At 32.7% G+C, this 19,023-nt stretch overlaps 1 protein-coding gene across 2 annotated transcripts; it reads left to right on the forward strand.

Moving 5' to 3' along the window:
- Positions 1-335: 335 nt before the first annotated feature.
- On the forward strand, positions 336-17,864 carry LOC111276780 (alpha/beta-Hydrolases superfamily protein). Of its 2 annotated transcripts, none has more exons than XM_022862601.2 (13): positions 336-754; positions 892-1,026; positions 1,326-1,352; positions 1,948-2,071; positions 2,881-2,924; positions 7,931-8,029; positions 8,778-8,835; positions 8,953-9,005; positions 9,354-9,455; positions 10,311-10,376; positions 16,487-16,608; positions 16,847-17,018; positions 17,662-17,864. In XM_022862601.2, exons 1-13 carry the CDS (start codon positions 617-619, stop codon positions 17,728-17,730), a joined length of 1,209 nt encoding a protein of 402 aa, XP_022718336.2. In that variant the 5' UTR covers positions 336-616; the 3' UTR covers positions 17,731-17,864. The 2 variants fall into 2 exon arrangements, with proteins under 2 accessions (XP_022718336.2, XP_022718337.2); XM_022862602.2 differs by having other exon boundaries at positions 1,975-2,071.
- The last annotated feature ends 1,159 nt before the right edge of the window (positions 17,865-19,023 follow it).

Genomic DNA, 19,023 nt, shown 5'->3' on the forward strand with positions numbered 1-19,023 from the left:
ATAACAAATTTCGTCAAATTAAAAAATCTTATGATTTGTTTTCATTTGATAACTACTTGATTACAAACAAAAAATTGACAGATGCCATCAAATTGGAAATTCTACGGAGAATTTCATTTTGAAAATTATTTTAAATGATACTTACAGATGTAGTTAAAATTTATTTAATGTAATTAAATATTATTTTTTTACTTACTAACTTTTAAAACTAGTAAAATTTTTTTCTTAATAAATATATGTTTTTCTCATGGCATGAAACAATCATTACTTTGATTTTATCATCCCAAATTGTAATGCATCCCTTCAAATTCCGCTCGGTCCATGTTGTAATAAGCAAGAGACACAAAAACAAGAAAAAAAAAAAAACAACACGCTTTTTTTCTTCTGTTGTCCCCGCTGTGAGGGCTGTGGAGGGGCCCCGGGACACCGGAAATCTTCGGTTTCTCCGCCTCCCTTCGCTCTCTCCCACCCCTTCCTCTTTCTATATTATATTCTCATTCATCTCTTTCTCGAGGGCTGAGGCGGCCTCCATTTTTTGATCTCCGAAACTCCAAAGGCTTTTGCAGATTAGGATTTTTTTTTTCTCGTTGCTCTCTTCATTCATGTTCGAGAAACAATGTCCTTCATTTCAAATTTCACCGCGTCATTTGACGGCCAGAGGATGGCGTTTAATTCACCGCACGCCCAATTAAAGTCCCATTCGCTTTCTTCCATCAATTCAAAACCCACGATTACGATTGCCAGACCGTTTCGGGTAAATTTGACTCATTATTTACTAATATTATTTTTAAATTCTCTTTTTCTTTTGACTTGGTTGATCAATTTTGTAGCTGCATTAATGCTGATTCTTTTATTTTTATTTTCGATTTTGTTCCCCTTATTTTGTTGTAGATAGACACATTTCGCAGCTCCCGGATAGCTCTTGGTAGGTCGAGTAGAGTCGGTAGAGAACGAAGCCCACGCTTGACATTGATAAATGAGAGGCTTGGACATGATCGAAATGTAGCTGAGCCCTCTTCAATACTGGTAACAAGCCTTTGGAATAACTCAGAGTGATGAGAAGTAAATTTCATTTTTACCATTTTAATTAACTTTAATTTGCTCTTATTTGGGTGTACTTTATAAATTTTAGAAATTCACAGAACTAAATATTTTACTGCTAGAATATATTTTAATCAACACGTTGTTTGTTCAAGCGCTGTTAAATTATTATCTCTTTATATAGATTAAAGTTAAACACATTGTTACATGGTAATATGCAGTAATGAAACATTGATTTTGTGTATGATGTTCTTAACTGGCTATGTTTTATATTTTGTTTGCAGGCATATGAACTAGTTCAAGGAAAACTTGTAAGTTTTCTTATTTTAAAATATGGTATTTCATATCTTTTGTAGCTTTGAAATAGATAATTGGAAACAAAAAATAGGTCATTGGTATTAGTTGTGCTAATGCGTTATGCAATTGCTTTCATTGGATTAACATGATAGATTCTTTGTTCTAGAATAATTTTTTTTTAAGTGGATTCAATATTATAACCTCTTTATGCTTTTCAGCTTTTCTGAACTCTAAAGTCTTTCCCATTATGGTTACTGCATACTGTAATTGATTGATTAGGTATGTTTGTTGCAAACCCATCATATGGGATTTTTTTTTTTTTTTATGTATATAGGGAGAAACGACAATCATCTCTATTGCAAATGAGGATAAAATAATCATGGTTTTGCTTTTCAAATTATTGTAATTCTAATGTTCATTTTTGGAATATGATAAATGGAGTTTTATTTACTTTATATACTAATAAAAATATTTAGTGTATGGTAATTGTTACAAATTAGAATAGATTGTAAAATGCCTTTCCTTTTTCTATGTTCTTGAGCATCTATATGAATCTTTTCTTCCTTAATTTTTAAAGTTAGAAATGATGTTTCTGCTTGAATTCAACAGAACTTATGCATAGAAACTTCTACACAGGTAAAGTGGAGTTCAATGGTAGTATTGAACAGGTCAATACCAGAACCTCCAACAGCTGTTCTCTTGCATGGCATTCTTGGTAGCAGAAAGAACTGGGGTAAGCACCTATAGGTAATCAGTTAATACCTTTGTATATGTATGTCATCATTCTGTGCATTTCTGCGCATGTTCTTTTTTCTCCCATAGCCTGAAATGGGATATAGTTTTGCACCTTCTTTTGGGAATTGGAATGATCTTTTTCTTTGTGTATATATATCTCATTTATTTCTAAGTAATGATCTTTTCCCTTTCTAAAAGGCACGAAATTATGGAACTTAGAGAATTATCTTTCCCTTCAGAAAAAAAGTTAAGAATTTTTTGTAAATATTGGTTTTCAGGAATTAAATACATATTGTACTCCTTGATATTCCATTTTGAATTAAGCATAATTTTACATGATACTTTAATTTTTTGGGGCAACCAGATTGTACACTGTAGCTAATTGATATTTCAATTGGGAAAAAAATAATTGTTATCTATAAATGACATTGTCTTTGATCGGATGATGCAAACAAATCCACAAGATCCAGCTATTAAAACCAAAAATGAGAGGCTTCCACTTTACCTGCCCTTACAATTTTCATTTAGTGGTTGAGTTGTCCTATATTCTGTTCTCAACTCTTTCAAGTGGTTACAATTAGTTTTCTAATTTAGCAAACATCTTGTTTCCTCGCATAATCGCAGTTATGTTCTTTACTGAGCATTTTCTGACATGTCCAATTTCCACTCTGTTTTAGGGTATTGATTATCTGCTGTTTGTATATGTCTTGGTTATTTTTCTTCCATATATTTTAAGTAAAAATCTATTGTTTGCATTTTGCACATGAGAGTAAGAGGATAGTAAAGTATGTGTTTTAAATGCTGCAGGAACTTTTGCTCGGCGACTGGCACAAGAATTTCCATCATGGCAGGTATCTTTTAGTAACATTCTAGTATTCTTTTTTATGTTCCTCCCACCTTTGTGTGATCATACCCTTCAGTTGATCTGGTAATTTTATGTCATTAGTAAGTCCCTTTTTGTCTCCCATTTCAAAGCAAAGAATTCTATTTGTCATCTTACCCAATTAGTCTGCCATTTTACCAAATTAGTCTGTCATTTGATGCCTTAGAACTATTATTGCTAATCATTGTGAATTACTTGAAAGTTATGATGGCATTATGACATCTGTGCAATAGATATTTATGATCTGCTTAATGTGGTTTATGTGGTAACTTGGCTCTTGGAAATTAAGATGTTTACAAGCATTAATGCCCACATGTTGTGGTAGGCCTTTTTGTGATAAATAGATATAAAAAAAAAGAAAATAATGTAGTTAATTGATTGAGATACTTAAATTGTTAAAAGATAAGGTTCTTTGAATCTTTTACTGAATGAAACATGAATAAAATAGAAACAAACAACTTGGTTAATTATTTAAAAAAAAGAAGGTTCATTTGAATCTTTGATTGAATGAAACATTAATAAAATAGAAAGAAATGCTTGGTTACAAAAGAGAAGGATGATTGGAAATAAAGTTTGAGGATCAAGGTCAAAACTAGAAATTAAAAAGTGATGGGAAGAAACAATGAGCTTAAAATACAGAGTGTGACACTCTTAAAAAGAAAATAACAAAAGCACTAAAAGTTAAACATTCTAGGCCCAAAAATGGTTAAAATAAATTACTGAGAGGGCGTTTGGATGGTAGAATCTAACTTTCCCTCATGAAATCTAACTTTTTATTATTTGATTCCTTAGTTTGGTTGGGAAACTTTTTACGTATCAGGAATCTTATATTCCTAACAGTGTAAAAAAAGGGGAAAGTAGGGTAATAAAAAACTCTCCTCTCCCTTTGGGTTTTTTAGATTCCAAGGGGAAAGTAAAAATTTTTTCTCATTTGTCCTCACTTAATTGCATTTTTGGACTATATAGGCAACATATTTACCTTAGAAATGCGGTAATTTTTTTAAGATATTATGAAAATAAAATTTTCTTAACATATTTTAAACAAAGATCACATTTTTTAGAATAAAAATGTGGTCTTTGTTATATTTTCAACAAAGACTGCGTTTTCAAGATTAAAAACAGGATACTTGTGGAAAATATATTATGAAAAAATTATATATTTTTTTATGGTTTAAACATAGGCCACATTTTTCTTTTTAAAAACACGGTTTTTGTTGAAAATATATTGTGAAAAAATTTTAGATTAAAAAATTTATTTGCTCCTAACAAATAAAAAAAATGGTTTTTTGGAAAACGATGATGTTTTATTACAAAAAATGTCATCTTTTTAATATTAACTATGGTTTCTTGAGATTAAATGTGATCTATGTTAGTAACATATAGGAGGTGGAAGCATGTGATGCAAAGCTCCCACATGGGGTAGAAAGCGCAAGGAAAGAAAAAAGTGGGCTGGAGATAGAAGGTTGGAACTTGGAAGGGTGGGACCATGGGAGGACCAATGGTACAGATTCTATCATATTATATATAGTTGGTGTAATCATTCCTCGTATTGCTGTATTGCTCAAAGTTTCGTACAAGGCATAATGTTTTAAAGTCCATTCATGAATAGGTAAAATCTTTTTGAATATTTGAAATATTTAACTAAATAGATAAATAATTTATAATTAAAAATCTTATAAAATATTAAATAAATAATTTATTTTCATGAAATACAGAAAATAACTTAATTTATTTAACTTTATGTCCAAGTGTTAAATATTTCAAATATTCAAAAAGATATACATGATAATAATGTCATGTATGTCACTCGTTGTCAAGGACAATATAGCAAAAGAATTTATTAGGCAATCTTTTTTTTTTTTTGAAGTTCCTAATCTACTCTTAAACCCCCCTACCCCACTACATACTTGGCTGAAGAGGACATTAGGTGCCTAAGCTCTCTCGAACTTGCAACTTTCAAATGCCAACTCCAATGACATGCCAATCGATCCAAGGATAGTCGGCACTTTATTAGGCAGTCTTACATTCCTCTAACCAAATACAAAAATCTTATGTTTCCTAAGGTCAAAAAACCCCAGGAATCACCCATTCTCCTTCAATATCACTTTCTTTAGAGTTACTTTTCCTCCCGAAATTAAAGGATCTGGGAACCAAACAATCCCTAAGAGTTTTGGTATGCATGTTAACTATAAACTGTTGTCATTAGTTGAATGCAATAGTAGTATAGCATTTAGTACATTTCTATAAAATGATTTAATTGGTTTTTTAGTTGTAATATTATTTTCTTGTCATTTTTCTAATGTGTAAAATTGTTGGTTAGAAACGATTATTGGCAAACATAAACTCATACGTGACAGATAAGTCTATAAACTAAAGTGATAATGAATTCAATTACAAGGTAATAAGGAATTAAGAAAAGATGAGATTGGAAAATATGATATTCTCAAAGAGGAAATGAGAAAACCTAAATGGAAGGAAAGTTCAATATTATAGGCACAAAAGGGCCAACAAACGAAGTAAAGAGTATATGCATAACTGTTAAACATATGAAAGGTCATGAGAACAAAAAAAAAAATGATGGTGGGCAGTGTTCCAGGAACAATGCCGTAATCGTTAAACATTGACAGTTTTGAGTTTATGAGGGAAGGGGTCTATGCATGTCTTTAATAATTATTTTACTTGGTTTGGACTCATACATTCGCTGGACTAGGAAAATTCTGGTTTCTAGGTATTTATTTTTTAAAGCAGAGTTAAACAGCTTCAATTGTTGACATTATGATGATGATGTAGGCTTTTAGGATACAGCCAGTTCATCTACGTTGGGGCTTCAATGGAACATAGAACAGGTTCTTTCCTGTCTTTCAGGATTGTTATAGGATTTATTGAACCATTGCAAATTACAGCAGCCAAGTCAAAGAATTAAAGATCTTGAAAACGCACCTCAATAGAACACAAAGCATATTATAGGAAACTAACCCACTTATATGCCATGGAACTACTGTACCCAATGATGGACCAGAATGCCTTATTGGTGTCATGCCTTGAATAAAGCATAAAAAACATGATGGATAACAGTTATGTCAGCATCCGATTAAAGCATATAAAAGGTTCTTTGATGCAAACTTCAATTTGGATACCTAAGAAGATTGATAGCTGACATGGGATCTTCACTGATTAGGTTTGGTTTAATTGTATTCTTCAGTTTACCAACTTTTCTTCATTTTACTAGATCAAGGATGTTTGTGTAAATCTTATAATGTTGTCGTTGGTCTTAGTTTGGTCTTGCAGAACTATTGGGTCCTTATATATGGTCCAATCATGTGATTGGTGTCAGTCTTATCTTCTTGTAGTGCAGGTGAAGTTGGTCTTTTATATTGTCATATAGCAAACTTGACGAGCATTTTTTCATGACGTAGAACTCTTGTAAGGTTGTAAATGTCTTATTTTCTATGTTTGATTTCATAGGAAACCCTAGGGGAGATTGCCTAAGGTTCACCATTTATCCACTAAATAGACAAGGCCTACTAAGCACCAACATGGCTCTGACTTTGATGTATTTGTGTTGGATACATGTCTGAACGTTTGACATGGACACACATTCGACACCCCCAGATTCGTACACAATACTGTCAGATATGTAAAAAAATTTTAAAAACAAAATTGTTTTTTTGGACACTATGGACACAATGATACGGCCTGGACATGGCAATGAAGGGGCAAAAACTTTTCTTGCTAATGGCTGTGAAGGTACAAATGGTTAGTGTCACTGTTTACTCAGAGAAACAAAAGAGAGGGAAACATTGGGTACAAAGCAATCTTCTCTTTCTTTCAGCATCAGATGGAGCCAATCTAATTGAGTGATACTCCAATTGGTGGGAAAAAGTTGATGAAAGAATGATGCAATATAGAGTTGGAAGGAGATGAGAGGGGAAAAAGATAAGTGGCTCTATTGTTCAACCACAACCGACCTACAGATTGTTTAAAAAGAAAAGAATTTGGTTTGAAATTGGAAACCGCTGGAGTTACGGCGTATAATATATTAGGCTGGTTCAAATAATATATTGGGCTTGGTCAAATCTTTGATTGTACAACTTAAAATCTTATTGGGTAAATATTTTGAGCAAATATACTTATTGGGCTAGATTTATTTATAAGAATTCAATATAAGTATAAAATTATCTTAAAATTTAACAATAACAAAATATTTTTAAAAATGATTTTAGTGCATGTTGGTTATTTTTCATTCAAAATTAAGAAACTTATATAATATATATATACATGTTAATATATATATAATTTTTTTAATTGATGTATCCTGCCACATTGTCCTAATTTTTTAAAAATGCTGTATTGCCGGGTCCGTGTCATGTCTTACCTGTTCCTGTGTCAGATCTTCCTAGGACAAGGCTAACTGTTCCCTAGACCCTAAAACTGTCTGACTCTTAATTGCCCCCTATTTTGCACAATAGTTTCCTTGCTAATTTTTAGCCAAGAAGCAAATTCTAATTCCACCACTACAATACTGAGCCCTGATTACCTTTCCACCACATAAATTTGATCAATGCAAGTTTCTAAATTAAAACACAACCAAAACTGGACCGTTGGCATGCAGGAGTCCAGGAACCTTCATTTTAACTTTCTGGTAGCAAAACACCTTATTTTGAGTGGAGGACCTTAACCTTAGACCTAGATTGGTGAAGATGACATTTCCAATCTAATTGTGCTGCCACTGGGAATCAATTCTTTGCTTTGTTTTTGTTTCTTTTCTTCCCTATCCCCTCCCTTATTTATGTGTGTGTGTGTGTGTGTGTGTGTGTATATATATATATATATATATATATTTCTTTTTTCCCATTTCTTGGCCCTTAGACCTACATTGGCTCAGGATCATGTGCAGTTAGATGGATTGCTAGAAAATTTAATTTATGATGCTGCCAAGAATCTCATATGTTCTAATATTTTTGCATGATGCAGTTTGTTTTGGTAGACTTGAGGTGCCATGGTGATTCAGCATCAATCAAGAAGAGAGGTCCACATACTGTTGCTTCAACTGCTTTAGACGTGCTAAAACTAGTGCGTGGTTCTTAAGCCTGACTGTTAGTTTTATACTCGAATATGATCCTTTAATTGTGATTTTAGTTGACAGTCCTCCGGTGGGAGAACCATAGTGAAGAAGAATTGACATATTAATTTCATTTAACCAAGATATAATGATGAGAATGCTTCAATACCTCCTTTGTCATTGTAAAATTATTATTAGTTTACTTCTTGATAAGCATGTTTTAGGACATTTAAGACAGACTTACTCCATTGTTTTGTCTATTCTGGTAATTTTTTGGTTTCAATTATAATCATGACACAATTGATTATTGTACTTTTGACACGATTGCTTTTCTGGAAATGATTTTGATTCAAACTTCCTGAAAAGCTAGGACTGTTCTTATATCACTTAAATTCCTATTCAAACAAACACTTAAAAGATGAGGATGTTTTTCAGTTGTGCAGCTGAAATAGTCCTTGTTCTCTGATTTAATGATGTATTATAGAGGTCCTCCTTCTATCCATTCAATTCCCTCAATTATTAATTGAGTAGCTGCATTAATCCCAGTAGGTGTTTTCATTCCCTCCCAAGCTTTATAAGGTAGAACTTAACAAACTAAGTCTTTAACATTTAAGTCCTTCATTTAAAATTGGTTTTCCACTTCTTTGTCTCTGCCAAAAAAAAAAAGAACAGGAAATTAGAGAAGAAAATTGTACATTTAAGACTTCTGTTTTTTATTCTTCTTCTCAATAACGTTTTTCTGTCTCTCTGCTGGAATAGATTGCACAACTTAGAATAACACCCCGAGTTCTAATTGGCCATAGCTTTGGAGGAAAAGGTATTTTTATTTTTTAGTCTTTAGGATGGTTAATAACCTTAATTCTGGTGATATATGATATAAATATAATCATTTGAGGAGATACAAATGGAAGTATGCTCTCTATTTGTTTTTCAGTTGTCTTGAGCATGGTGGAACAAGCTGCAAAGCCACTTCCACGACCAGTTAGAGTAAGTTCTTTTCTTTCTCTTAGATATTTTGAAGTTCGTTTTTTAGTCTTTTAGATGCACTGGTTGAATGCTAATCACATCTTTAGGTGTATATATTTTAATTTGGAGATTCTTCTTTTTTTTTGGGGGGCAGAATAATTTGGAGCGGTTTAAGGAACTCAAATTTACATTAGAGCTTTGCGACATTTTAGATATAGATATGGGGGAAAAGGATCAACTGGTTACATAATCAATTTTGCATAGACCATGGACCTGAAATATATATAGATTATTGCTTTAGTTTCTTTTTCCCTCCCTTTAATTTTCTTTATAATTTGCCTTTATGGTTTGCTTCATAAATTTCTATAGGTTTGGGTTCTAGATGCCACTCCTGGAAAAGTTCAAGCTGGTGCAGATGGTGATGACCATCCGGCAGAGCTAATATCTTTCTTAAGGAAACTGCCTAAGGAGGTGAATCTTTGTGTCACTTTGTGGATGTATTTTTTCATTTGATATATTAACTATGCTATTGACATCCTTGTCTAATCTTTTGTTTGATGGATTTGAACTTCCTTAGTCCAATTATTTGCATACTAGTAGAATTCATTGGCCATGCCATTGATTCATTGGTACCCGATCAATCTATGTTGGTTATTTTGATATGTTCTTTTATCTTTGCTGTTTTACCTTATTTTGTGGTTAGAAATTATATTTTCATTTTATTAAGTGATCTTGTGACTACTATGTGATCTTTAAAGAGTTTGAATGGCTGGGATTAGATGGGGGTTATGTGTATCCAGGGGCTAGGAATATAAGCTTCTGTAACCCTAGTAGACATAGTCTTCTAGATGCATTGGGCAGCCATATTTAACAAGAGGTTGGACAACCCTACACCCTAGTTGTTTTGTTCAAACCTAAGTTTACATCAATTTTGACCCTCTATTATGTTTTTCTTTAACTGTTTTAGTTATCCTTGAATATTTCCCTTTGTTCAAGCTAGGTGTTCATATATGATCTCATTACGTGGATATTGTTTGCAAAACCTCTTTAGATTGATAGTAATTATGTCTTTGTTTTTTCTTTTTATTTTAATTTTAGCTTTAAATTCACTATTTTACTAATTCACTTGTAGCAAGAGTTAAATTAACAACTTTTTCTGCCAAAATTAAACTAATCCGTGTATCATTTTCTTGCTATATTTTCACTTTATTGGTTTTGAATTTCCAGCATGCCATCCACACAAAAAAAAGAAAGAGAACCACTCTTTTATATGTTTCCTTCTTTTGAATGTGGCTTTAAACTTGCTGCAATTTTTATTTAAGGCAGGTCTCTTCAAAACGGGACATTGTGAATGCTCTCGTTCAAAAAGGGTTTTCTAAGGATGTTGCACAGGTATATTTCCACAACCACCAATGATGGGGCTCCTTTGGAGTTTTACTTCATTTCATACCCATTTTAACCCTGTTTAATCTTTATATGTAGCAGGTCTATGATTTATGTTTGGTGTTTAGTCACTGGTGATGACTATTATATGAGTTTATTTGCGATAATACTGCACTTTATTTGCATGATCAGTTATTTAATAAACATCAGTGTTCAATATAAATAAATATATATATATATATAAATTGCTTCTTTTTTGTTGTTTTGTTTGTTATTTGTGGAGTTTTCTTTATAATCAACAAAGTTTAACCTTCTTTTATATTATCTTAACTAAAGCACATCAATTTAGACAATCTACTTGACCATCTTGGGCGTGCTATATGATCTAATAGTCAAGTATATAATTTATTTTCTTATTCATTTACTTCTGTCTCTGTAAAGGGGTGGAACATTCTAATTCTTATATTTTAGTCCATTCAAGATTTATGTAAATGCATCACATGTGGCATAGGACAAAGATATCCTTTAGAAGAAATTTTTAATTAGTCTAGTTTTCATTTTTGATAATACTTCGTTTGAAGCATGTTAAAAATTTAGGGACTCAAGAATAGTCTAAAATATTGGCTAAAATACCATATAAGCCTTTAAACTATCCCAAATTTTCCAAAAAAGCTAATATCCTTGTACAATGTCCAAATAAACTGTATTCTATCATTTTGACCCATAAAGCCCTTATGTTGACAAAAAAAAATGTCAAATGACACATGGCCTTAGCAGCCATTAGGCTTATGTAAGGTTCGCATCCTTTGCACTTGTTGCAAATGATGTGATTTTTTTGACATGGCAAAATTGGCTAACTAGAGTGGCCGTTAGGCTCATGGCAAGCTGGCATCTTTTACACTCTTGGCAAATGATGTGACTTTTCTGACATGGCAAATTGGTTGACTAGAATGGCCATGTTTTAGGCAGCAAATTTTCTCACTTAACCACTTTTGTCACTGTGGCAAAACTAAGAAACAAAATTGTGTGGAAATCTAAGAGTAAAACTGAATGTATTTTGAAAAACTGCTCATAAATAATATACAAGCACCTTAGGTTTATATACAACTAACTAGTGAGTAAACTAGAAAACTAAACCTTACTAAAATTGATCCTATAATTGAGGGATTGTTTATTTTAATTTTTTGTCCTTAATTCTAGAGATACAAATACTTAATTTTAGAGATACAAATATAAATATACAGATTTTAAGATTACAGCCAGTTGTAAATAAGTGTTTTCCCACACTCTCCCTCAAGCTAGTAAATAGGTGTTTTCCATTCCTAGCTTGGAAATAATTTCTTGAAATGTTGCACTGCTGAGACCTTTAGTCAACACATATGCAAGTTAACCTCTGGTTGATACATACGGTGTACAAATAACCTGCTATCTAGTTTCTCCTTTATGAAATGCCAGTCTACTTCAATGTGTTTTATTCTGTCATGTTGCACAAGATTGTGTGTAATTTTTATTGCAAACTTGTTATCATAGTAGAGTCTCATTTGGTCCATCCCACTTGATTTTCAAGTCTTCTGAGATAATCTTTAACCATAGTAATTCACAAATTCCTTGAGCCATTGCTTTGAACTCTGCTTTAGCACTTGATCTTGCCACCACATTCTATTTTTTACTCCTCCAAGTCATAAGATTACGACCTATGAAAGTGCAATAGCCTGAGCTAGATCTTCTATCAGTTACTAAACTTGCATAATCAGCATTTGCATATGCTTTTAGAATCAGCCCCGAATTTCTTTTGAATAAGATACCTCTCCTAGGATTGGCCTTCAAATAGTGCAATACAAGGTAGACAGCCTATAGGTGCACTTCTTTAGGACTATGCATAAATTGACTTATCACACTTACAACATATGCTATATCAGGTCTAGTATGTGAGAGATAAATGAGTCTTCCAACTAATCTCTGGTACATCTCTTTATATATAGCAACATCTTCATCAGCTTCTCCAAGTTTATGATTAGGATCTATAAGGGTATTTACAGGTATAGATGTGAGCTTCCCAGTTTCCTTCAAAAAGTCCATCACATATTTTTATTATGAGATGAAAATACCATACTGTGAGTGAGCTACTTCAATTCCTAGGAATTACTTCAATCTCCCTAGCTCTTTTATCTCAAATTCTCTAACCAAACATTGTTTTAGAGCTTCCCTTTTTCATCATCTCCAATTGCAATTATATCATCAACATACACTAAACTATGACTCTTCCTGAATCAAAGTGCTTGATAAACTATGTGTGATCTCCTTGACTTTGCTTATATCCCATTGCTAGCATCACTTTGGCAAATCTCTCAAACTAAGCCCTAGGAGACTGTTTAAGGTCATATAAAGCCTTTTTCAGCTTGGATACTTTGTTTGCTTTTAGATAACCTCCAAATCTTGGTGGAACCTTCATATATATTTCTTCTTCCAAATCACTATGTAGAAAAGCATTCTTTACATCAAATTGTTGAAGTTGACAATTGTAATTTGTAGCCAATGGTAACGAAATCCTAACTGTATTCCTCATGGCAACTGGAGCAAAAGTTTCCTGATAATCCACTCTATAAGTTTGAGTGTAGCTCTTAGCCACCAACCTGGCTTCATATCTTTCAACAGTACCATCTGCCTTGTATTTTACAGTGAAAACCCGATTACATCCAATTGAATTTTTTCCTTTATGCAACTCTACCTGTTCCCATGTCTTATTTTTCTCTAAGGCCTTCATTTCTATTTTCATGGCTTGCCTCCATTTCTCATTGGACAAAGCCTCGGATAATGTAGTTGGAATAGAAATAGTGTTTAGGCTCACAAGGAAATTTTTGTGGGATGGTGAGAATTTTTCAAATGACACAAAATTAGAGATTGGGTATAGTAGATGCTTAGTTCATTATTTGGTTCCTTTCCTGATGGCAATAGCCAGCTCATAATCAATAGTTATAGTTTTAGGAGATTCATGCTTATTTTGAGAAACAAAGTCAAAGGCTGGTGTTTCCTCATTTCCAAAGTTAGGATCAGGTTCTTGGACTTGCACTGGTTCAGGATTTGAAACTTTCCTTCTTGAGTACACTTCTAATTCCTTCATAGAATCAAGAACAATATTATCTTTTGTCACATTTTCTGTGTTTGGAATGGGTTTAGACTCAAATTCAGTGTTTGATTTGGACTCAGAAGAAATAGGTTTCAACTCAGAAGAATTAATGGGTGAAAATGTTGAAGAGGAGGAAAAATCAATAGAAAAGAAATTTTTATCCTTATCTTCCATGAATGAAGTCTCCCCCTGAAGATAAGGTTGAGTAAAAAATGGTTTACTTTCTTTAAAAGTGACATTTGCAGATGCATAATTTTTTGCTAAAAGGATGATAATGCTTATACCTTTTTTGAGTTGATGAATGCCCCTAAAAAATGCACTTAATTGCTCTAGGATTCAATTTCCCCCTATTATGACTATGAACATGAACAAATGATGTACAACCAAATATCTTATGTGTGAGGTTGTTTGTGGTATTAAAGTTGGAATAGAATTGTGAGAGTAGTTCCATAGGAGTTTTAAACCCCAAAATCCTTTAAGATAATCTATTTATAATATGTGTGGCAGTGAGAACAACTTTCCCCCAGTAGGATTTGGATACGTTTGCTTGAAAATGTAAAACTCAGGTTGTGGTTAGCAAATGATTGTTTTTCCTCTCTACAACTTCATTCTGCTGTGGAGTATTAGCACAAGATGACTCATGGATAATCCTCTCTTTTTGGAAATAGGTAGATAAACTCTGGTAGAAATAGTCTCTTGCATTATTAGACCTAAATCTCTTGATTTTCACTCTAAATTAATTCTGGATTATGTTTTGGAAGCTTAAAAACACACTATTCACATCTAATTTGGATTTAAGTAAAAATACCCAAGAGAGCCTGGTACAATCATCTATGAAAGAAACAAACCACCTTGCACCAGAAATATTAGGAATTATAGAGGGACCTCATATGTCACTATGAATCAAGAAAAAAGGAGTAGAACTTCTTTTATTGCTAATTGGAAAAGACAAATGTCTATGCTTTGCAAGAGCACAAACATCACAATGAAAATTTTTGACATTTAATCCTTTGAGCAAAGAAGGGAACATGTTTTCCAAAGTTCCAAAAGAAGGACGTCTAAGACGAAAATAATAAATCCAAATTTTGTCTTTATTTGAAGATTTTTCTAAAAGAAATGACAAAGGTAAACTATTCTTGATATTACTTGTGTTATTTGATGTCTCAATATAGTATAGTCCATCCTTCCCCTTAGCAAGTTCAATCATCTTTTTCGAACTTTGGTCCTGAAATTCACAATAAGAGGGATAAAAAGTCACTTTGCAGTTCATGTCTCTAGTAAGTTTTTATATAGATATCATATTAGTAAACAATTCAGGAACATGACGAACATTTTTAGGAACAAACAAGGGATTAATTTGAACATCTCCTAATCCTGCCACTGTAGTAAGTGAACCATTTGCAACAACAATTTTCTTATTACTATGACATATGGTATATGTACTAAACTTCTGTGAGGAATGTATCATATAGTCTGTGGCTCCTAAGTTAATGACCCAAAAACTCGTAATAGGCTTAACCGAGACATTTAATCTGTGAGAACTAGAAGCTTGACCTAAACTAGAGACCTTACCCAAAGAACATACCCTAGTACGCTTTTCGAGAGTTTTCAATAGGCTTCCTAGTTTTTTAATCTCTACTTTATCAAACTCTCTTTGTTTCCAACAATTCTGTAGTACTCCGGTAGTTTTACCAATTATCACTTCCTCAAATTGGGTAGTAGTGGTAGATTTTGCTATCTCTGGCATGATTATCTTTCTCAAGACTGAAATGAGTGTTGATAGTAAAGGTTTAACCAAAGACGATTCTAGGCAATGAAGACCAAAGAAGGAAAAAATAAAACTGAAAGATTTAACAAGATTTGGCTATGAAGGCCTGTAATAGAATTCAGCAATGAAGGCTAAAAAAATTTTCTTTTCAAGAAAAGTCTAAAGCTCTGATACCATGTGAAAAAACTAAGAAATAAAACTATGTGAAAATCTAAGAGTAAAACTACATGTATATTGAAAAATTGCTCATAAAGAATTATACAAGCACCTTAGGTTTATATACAACTAACTAGTGGGTAAACTAGGAAACTAAGTCTTCGTAAAACTGATCCTATAATTGAGGGATTGTTTATCCTAATTTTTTGTCCTTAATTCTAAAGATACAAATATAAATATAAAAATTATAGGATTATAATCAGCTTTAAATAAGTGTTTTTCCACATTCACGTTAGAAAAGCTACATCAACATCCATATGTGTTGAAGATGTCAACCGGCCAATACTTGTTAAGGTCATGCAATACCCAAATCCGAAATGACCTAACCTAAAATAATCCAAACATGAAATGATCATAACTTGAAAGAATTTGAACCTGAAACGATTCAACCCTAAAACAAACCGAACACGAATTGACCTAAACTTGAGACTTGCACTTCTTATTCCATTTCAAACCAATTTTGCTTTTAAAAATGTTAAACGTGTATAAGTATAATTAAAAAAATTATTGCATTACATGCAAAAGCTTATTTAAAAAAAAAAAGAATAATTAGCTTTGGATTTGAACATTCGGTTCATATTGAAATGGTTATAACTTCCATAAACTCTAAAACGGTGTAAAATTGGCTCCAACCTGACCTGAACTGAAGACAACACAACTCAAAAACAACCTGAACATGAAACAAATCCAAACTCGATGTAACCTGAACCCAAGATGAACTGCCGGAGCCTGATTGTTTGCCACCTCTTCTAAGCACTACATCAAAAACATAAAAAAAGGAAAACAAGCACAAACACATATAGCGTCACAGAATTGGTTATCTGTATAGTCTTTATTTCTCAGTTCTTTTAGATACTGTTCTATATATTTCTGAGATGATTTCATGACTAAAAAAATAGAGCAAAAGGAATAATATTTTCAACTTTGATTGGACTTCATTTGTCATGTTTCTCATATGAAATCATATTTCAGTTGCTCCGAAATTTTACCTAGTTTTTACTTGTTCAGTGGGTTGTAACTAATCTTCGACCAACCAGTGCTGCTGGTTCATCATTGTCAAGCTTCTCTTGGGTGTTTGACCTTGAAGGGATTTACGAAATGTACCAGTCCTATGAAGAAACAAATTTATGGTAATCTTACCTGGATACAGCTATAGGGCGTGGTTTGCTTTTTACTTTACTTGTCCACGTTCAGCCTGAATGTTGTCTGTTATGTGACTTTTATGTGTTATATATCTGGAGTGATAAACACAATAAGAAGTGAAATTTGTGCCCTATTTTAAAAGCATTTATTTGATTATCTGCGACCTTTTAAGCTTAAAGCTTGTATATTTTCTTTCTTTTTATTCTTTTGGCTGCATAAATGCAGGAAAGTGGTGGAAAATCTACCTCGTGGTGTGCATGTTAATTTTTTGAAAGCAGAAAGGAGTTTGCATCGGTGGGCCCTTGAAGATCTTCAGCGAATTCATGCTGCTGAAGAGTCTGCTGCTGATAAGGGAGGTGGAGTTGAGATGCATGTCCTTGAAGATGCCGGGCACTGGGTACATCTATTGCACATGCTTTAATTTCTTTATGTTTTCTCCTTTGCTCATAGCGTTTGCCTGGAGTTACACCAATTATTTGTCATGTCTCTCAGTTTAGTTTTTGAACAAGATTGGTGTATAACCTAAAAAGTATTACTGAGTTTCATACTCAATAAAGTGTGTAGAACCTTATAAGCATTACACTTTTCAAGAAATTGATTGTGCTATCCCAATATGATGTCAGAGACTGACATTGTTCTATAATCACTATCTTCCAAAGATATGAAGGATCTTTCAGGCTGCTTGAAATTATGCAACCTAAATAGAAAAAAGCTCTTGTAACTAATGAAAACTGAATAGAAAAAAAAGTGCAACTTTCCTGAGCTGTACCTCTAATTTCTGTTAGCATTCAGAACATATGAAATCAGTCTGGTCTGCGGCACTTTTACACAGCAAGAACATCTGGAAAACTTTTGCTTGAGATGCGATTCTGTGGGCTGATTTAGTTATATGTTTGCTGAATAGTTCTGGGTAGCTGTATCATTTGTAATTTTGGATGGGTTGCAGAGTTATATTCCCTGAATGCGAGGATGTTTAGTAATGTTTGTTTATCTTGCTTTACGTCAAAGTGGTGCTCATTTTCAGTTGAATTTATTAATAGGTACATGCTGATAACCCAGATGGACTCTTCAGGATCCTTTCATTTACTTTCAAGGGAGTTAAAGTTTAAAGGCTGTGTACTGCTTCTATTCAAGGTTTAATATTTATGTGCTCTGAGTTACACAAAATCAACATTAATTATTCACCTTAGCCCAAAATTGTAACTTGATTCATATAATGAACATTCTTCTATTCTTCTCCCCATTCCAGTTTCCACTGCTGAGTGTTTTTTTCTAGGTTGAATTAATTTGTGGCACAGCACTTTTTAGAAAAAAAAAATTTCAGTAGGTTTTGTGATGTGGGAAATCATTCTTGTACCATGGTATAATAGAGAAATTACATTTAGAGTTGTTATAGATTCTTTTTTCATTAAATTGCCTTTGTTCAGTTTTGGTGCTGGCAACATTTTGCAGGAAGGGATCTTTTCTTTCTGGCTCTCTCGGCCAGGTATTTCATTTTATTTTCTCTTCTTTGGTTCTTCCATATCTGGCTTGAGCTTGGGGAGGATGAATACTTTGTAATTTCTCAAAGAAAGATTAGAATCCAAGTGGCAACCAAATTTTCCAAAGCTGCCTTTTTTATTTGTTTAAAGTAATAAAATCACTTAAAGAGTAGAAGAAAAATGAAATTTAAACGAGATGGAATAGAGAGAATTTCTTATTAATTGAAGTCTCGGCCATAAGGAAATTACATAAGCTCAATGTTTTTGAGAATGTGCTTGGAAGCAATTTATTAATCGATGAAGTACCCATCAAGCTTACAGTAATCACCAAAATCAAGAATTCTGTAGCAGAAAATATTACTAGTTTCAATTTTGGCCCCAAAAAGGGAGTTCATCCATAGCAGTGACAAATCTTACTTCCCTTGATTACGTGCTAGATTTTAGGTGATTCAAATGCGGCTTTGTCATTGGTCCAATTAAGCACTAAATTGGCCGAATGGGCTACTATTCTTCCAAGAATGGCATGTTTTCATACGTTTTCACATTTTTATTAAGGGTTTTTTGTGTAAACAATGCCCTATAAACAGGGGAGCGCACAGAAATTTCATAAACTTCTACGTCGCCATGTAGTTGACTGATATGATCAACAAGATCTTGCTCGATGAATTTCAATGATTGGTCAAATTATGCAGTTCTTATACAACAGTAACAAATTAAGTTTTATATCCCAAAATTGGGGTCCAAAGGTCAAAAAAAAAAATTGTTAGATCATAATTTTAAATTTTCTTATATTACTCATTTCTATCAAAAACAATTATTTTATTTATTTCTTTATCTCTCATATCAATTTTTATTACTTATATCCATGTTTTTCGTAATTTACTTCTAGAAGTTTAGGTATTTTTCAAATCTAGAAGCTAA

Source organism: Durio zibethinus, chromosome 7, assembly GCF_047325235.1.
Source record: "Durio zibethinus cultivar Kanyao isolate XHJ-2024 chromosome 7, ASM4732523v1, whole genome shotgun sequence".
Classification (NCBI taxonomy): domain Eukaryota; kingdom Viridiplantae; phylum Streptophyta; class Magnoliopsida; order Malvales; family Malvaceae; genus Durio; species Durio zibethinus.

Bases quoted from the DNA above. Each gene is read 5' to 3' on its own strand.
- LOC111276780 (XM_022862601.2), top strand. From the start codon at position 617: ATGTCCTTCATTTCAAATTTCACCGCGTCATTTGACGGCCAGAGGATG. The intron at 2,925-7,930 runs GTATCTTTTAGT...TGCATGATGCAG, and splicing joins AAGAATTTCCATCATGGCAG to TTTGTTTTGGTAGACTTGAG. The intron at 9,456-10,310 runs GTGAATCTTTGT...TATTTAAGGCAG, and splicing joins TAAGGAAACTGCCTAAGGAG to GTCTCTTCAAAACGGGACAT.